Source organism: Buceros rhinoceros, unplaced genomic scaffold, assembly GCF_000710305.1.
Source record: "Buceros rhinoceros silvestris isolate BGI_N320 unplaced genomic scaffold, ASM71030v1 scaffold2326, whole genome shotgun sequence".
NCBI lineage: Eukaryota > Metazoa > Chordata > Aves > Bucerotiformes > Bucerotidae > Buceros > Buceros rhinoceros.
Window position 1 is genome coordinate 33,809 of NW_010416714.1, and position 4,778 is coordinate 38,586.

Here is a 4,778-nt window from a genome sequence, read left to right on the forward strand (position 1 = left end):
ACTCCTGAAGATTGAGGAAGGAAGCATGTCTGAGAGTGTGCACACACATAGGCTGTGTTACTGTGTATAAAGTATCTGTGCCTCCCTGCTGGTGTCTATCTCAACTGGGCTCAGCCAGGGCTCATCTGAGTGTGTTGTGAGATTAAATAGGCTCAAACTCTCCTCTGACACCGTGCACATTGTCTCTTCCCTTTGTACCCTCATGCCTTGCAAAAACGTGTGATGGTCTCAGAAAACCATTTTTGTTTGCCATTTACACTCCCACAACGGCTTCCCCACTGGTGATTCTTCTGAGGTTATACTTGCAAGATTTGAGGTGGGGCTACTGGCCTGAAAAGTATCTGAAATTCTGATTTAAAAAAAAATAAAAGACAAAACCAGAACACACAAAAAAAGAAAACATAAATCTGTAGGGATACAGTTTGACTGACCAGCTCAGACTCAGTCATTACAGATTCTGTGCACCTCCCAGGAGGAGCAGAATGCCATCACGGTCAGTAAAGCAGGCTCCTCTCCCCTGACGTTAGCCAGAGCCCTGCTGGGTTCCGTTTGGATACTGCAGCTATGGCTGCTGGAAGGGGGCTGAGGGCGTAGTAATTATGCTGCTGTCAAATTAGTTTGAAATATTTTGACACAAATGCACATTGAAGCTAAATTAACATCTCCATCTGAATGGTTTTACTGAGGTTTAAGCAGAAAGCTGTTAGTTTTGATGTTGGCCTACTGACAACGGGGAGTGGAATTCCCTTTGTCTTTGCTTTTGCTGTTGCTGTTAGTCTTTCACTGCAGACAAACAGCACCTAAAAGGCAAGTTAACAGAACGTTTTGTATTTCTTCCGCTGTGTTCAAAACTGCTGTGGGTATGAACCTATTTACAACCAAACTGAGAGAAGTTTCATCTCATGGTGGCTCTCTGTGACACCTAAGTATTCCGTTCAGCTTAATGCTGCCAGGAATTATAACCAGGGTATTTGCAGTGTGATATCTCCAACCCTCATTAGATTTTTTTTTTTTTTTTGCATCGCTTGGATTCCTGTAAAAAGCCTGAAGTCAGGAACCTTACATCATTCCACCCAATTAAGGTGCAATAATCACATAGTCAACATGGTCAGACAGTGTCTTGTGGAACATCTTTAAACCTCACTTTGAAATTTCGTATCTGAGGGGGGATTTTATTTGAGCCTTACATTTAAGCTACTTGAAAGTCTGGAAAGCTTCTTTTCTTGTGATGATGTCTGTTACCAGAGTGCTTTATTAAGTAAAGGCAGACTACTTTAAATTTTCTTAAATTCAATCATAAATACATAAAAGGTCAGTCTGACACAAACCCTTCAACTCATACATCCTTGTAGAAACCCATTACATCTAGACAGGCATTGCAAAAGTGTGATTAACTGTGGAACTTCTTATAAATGTACCAGACAAAGTTTGTTACTCGCAAACCAATTTCTTGTCTTTGTTAGAATAAAATTAAATATTTCTATTTTGTGTTCTGGTACTTTTTGTATTGCTTGAGATTATCAAGTCTTCTTCCCCCGGTGTTATCTCTTTGGATATTGTTCAACACTTCTTCCACCTGTGTTGTTAATTAAATATGCTAGAGTAGAAATTGCTGATGGGATCATCCCCGGAGTATTGCACGCATCTCTGGCCATCTGTGGTCAGCACTGGAGTAGCTAAACTGGTGGTATGTTGCTATTGAAAAAAACATGGTCCTGTTGCTGTTGAAAGTCAAAGAGGTTGACTTGTTCAAATAGGCTATAGGGGTCATAATTGCTGTCTCCAAGGTCGTTCAAAAGGAAAGGAGAGAGAAAGAGGGAAGAGTTGTTTACTCAAATAAGCAGAAACGATGGCAGAAGTAGTAAATGCTTGATCTGACCATAAGAAAACCTGCCTGCTGAAAACCTGTGAAGGGTTTTCTAACAGCCTGAATGTGAGAGTCCATATCTGCCTTCAAACAGAAGCCACAAAGGAAGAACACGTGGTCAGTTCGAGCTGAATAACATGATGTGAATACTCATGGAGACTAGGATTGAACTTAGTGACTTGTGATTTCAAAGTGTACTGTAGAATGCTTTCCTGTTCTCTTTTTTTTTTTTTTTAAGTGTCTTAGGTGCTTTACAATATCAATGCTGTGATTCAAAATACGTTCGTTAGGAAGGTGAGAATAAAAAAAAATTACAACCAAAGGAGCAGTCATGGGTCAGGAACTTTCTGATACAGTTCTTCTCAGAGGAATCTTCCTTGGCTGCCTACTACCTTGTCCACTCGTTGTATAGGTTATCTTTATTCTGAAATGAAGTTTATTTGTCTAGTGATCCCTGTTAACCCAATGGAACTTGCTTCCTCGTACCTGCAGTGTGCATTAGCTCTTGATTCTTAAAACTACATGGCAGTAATTTTCTTACCCCACTTGAGGCAAGGGTGTAAGCTTATGTTGTCAACTTCGTAATGCACAAATTGTGCAGCTCCTAAATGATGTAGTAGTTGAAATTATGGTTGTAATTCATGTACCTGTAGCTGAATATCATAACCATCACCAGTGCCCTTTACTTGGTTTCATGCTTTAGCAAGACGGTTTAACAAGGATTAATCTACATGAACCCTCCAGGACTCCCGTTCTTGGCAGGCCCCGGCCACCCCATGCCCGGGTCTGTGATGTCCAGAGGCAGAGCAGTGACTCTTTCACGGGCACCCCCTTGCCATGGGGAAGGAGCTTGCATGCCTTTGTGAGGTTGAGAGCTGTGCTGGTGGTGGCATGTGCCTCCGGTGGGGTCTCCCAAGCCAGACAGGTCTCAACTGAAGGGTCAGACAAAGTGTGTCCACGGGCAGGATGGGCTCACTAGCCTTCGGGCAGCCATCCTAGGAGAAGGACAACTCTGACTCCAAACCCGGGCAGAGGGAGCTCGTTTAGCCTTGTAAGGCATCCATCATCTAAGAGAAGGATACTCTAACCAAACCTACGACCTGAGGACTTTGCTGTCACCGTCCAAGCTCGCTAGGCCCTGGCAGATGAACCTCAGGTGTAGAGGGTGGAGCCAGTTCCGCGCACGCTGCCCCTCACCTAAAAAATCCACCGCGCAGACCCGAAGGGTGCACTCATCGCTTGCAGTGAGCTTTGGAAAAGCCCTTCCCAGATCTTTGTTCGTGAAGCTAAGCCATGATGATGATGAATCTACATGAAACATTTGGATTTCTCACTCAGCAAACAAGATCCTAGTTTCTCTTGGCTAATGTTCATCCTTGCATTGTTTCCTCATCTCTGCAGCTTCCTATTATTGAAAAAATACGGATCATTGCTCAGAAGGTATATGGAGCTCAGGATATAGAGCTGTCTCCAGCTGCACAGTCACAAATTGATCGTTACACTCGGCAGGTAAGAACATCAGCGAATTATGCAGTCAGGTACCTGCTAGATGAGAGTCTTAGGAAACCTCAGAGTGTAAAACGTTTTCAGATTGGAGTGTTTAGTCAAGCTTCGCTAAAAGCTATGAGCTTACCCCTGGTGCTAAACTGTGGAGGTCAGTATGGATTGGTTTAGATTAGATAGAACAGAATGGTTTTAACCTTGAAAGAAATCTCCTGCCAGATATGTATGATGTCTGGAGTCATTCTGAGGTTGTTGATGAAACTCTGTACTTGCTATTCAGAGTGTTAATTTTGGGTTGCTGCCTTAAATGTGATAACTGCACCTGTAAAAAACAGCTAGTGCATATGCCCAATTTTAGCATACGAGTGTTCATTTGTACCTGCAAAAAAGTGAATCTGCAAACACAAAGAGGCCTATGCACAACTATGCATGTTAATAACAAAGCTCCCAGTACTTGTAAAATCTTTTGTTTTCCTTCTGTTCATATTATTTTCAACAGGTTATAAATGCTAGAAGGTGAAATAAATCACTGTTCCTAAAGCGCATGGGAGAGGGCTTTGTTACAGTTTGAAAACAGTTTTGAAACCAGGTGGAGAGGTGAATATGTTTTCTGTAATGGAACAGCTTCTGCACGTAAACATGGCTGGAGCTTTTCTGTCAGAAAACAGAAACTATGGACTACATGTCATGGAAGAATTCCTGAGTATATTTCATCAGCCTGGTCAGACAGGCTGAAGTATAGCCTCGTTCTCTAGAATACAAATCTGAGAATTGATGTGATTTTCTAGATGGAAAAGAAGCTTACTTAGAGTACTTGAAGCAAAATGATCCCTGTCTTTATCTTTTACTGCTGTGATTCTCTAATCAGTTTTTTAGTCTAAACATTGGCAGTATTAGGAAACGTTTTCACAGTGTCATTAAAGGATTGTCATCAGTGCTGGGCTGCAGGGGCAGTTCCCTGCGGTGCCGCCTCTCCTGGCCTTGTGAATTGCATCTCTGTTTGTCAAGGAATTGAACAGAAGAGTGGAAGGTGCCTGACTCAAGGTTAATCGATAACCTGGGGGATAAGTAGCGCGGGAGGAGCTGCTGAATGCCTTTCCCTGATTTTTTCCCACTTTTTGAGTAACTACTGCACAGTCATTAGTGAAGAGGGTGCTACCACCTCATGTAGGTTTTTTAATTCTTTACAGCAAAGCATCATGAGCCATTTGTGTTTACCCCCAAGAAGCCATTAGTACACTTAGAGAGTTTGGACTATGAATCCTAGTCTCAAGTAGGTATCTAATAGGTCATTATAGCTCAGAGGGAAGTGCTATACTAGACTTTTACTGAGCTGGTGGAGGTTTCTTGTTTAGTGTGGTACCCATTGTGCACTCTCTCTGAAAACAGCACACTCTGGCTGTCGTGT

General features: G+C 42.4%; 1 protein-coding gene across 1 annotated transcript in view; it reads left to right on the top strand.

The window, feature by feature from the left end:
• The window catches only part of LOC104494979 (monofunctional C1-tetrahydrofolate synthase, mitochondrial-like), a gene marked incomplete at its 5' end in the record, with an annotated part of 61,703 nt that overhangs the window by 14,247 nt on the left and 42,678 nt on the right, over positions 1 to 4,778 (top strand). The window contains one exon of the mRNA XM_010137888.1: positions 3,269 to 3,376. Coding sequence (XP_010136190.1) covers positions 3,269 to 3,376 — 108 coding nt within the window. The remainder of the gene's footprint in view (positions 1 to 3,268; positions 3,377 to 4,778) is intronic.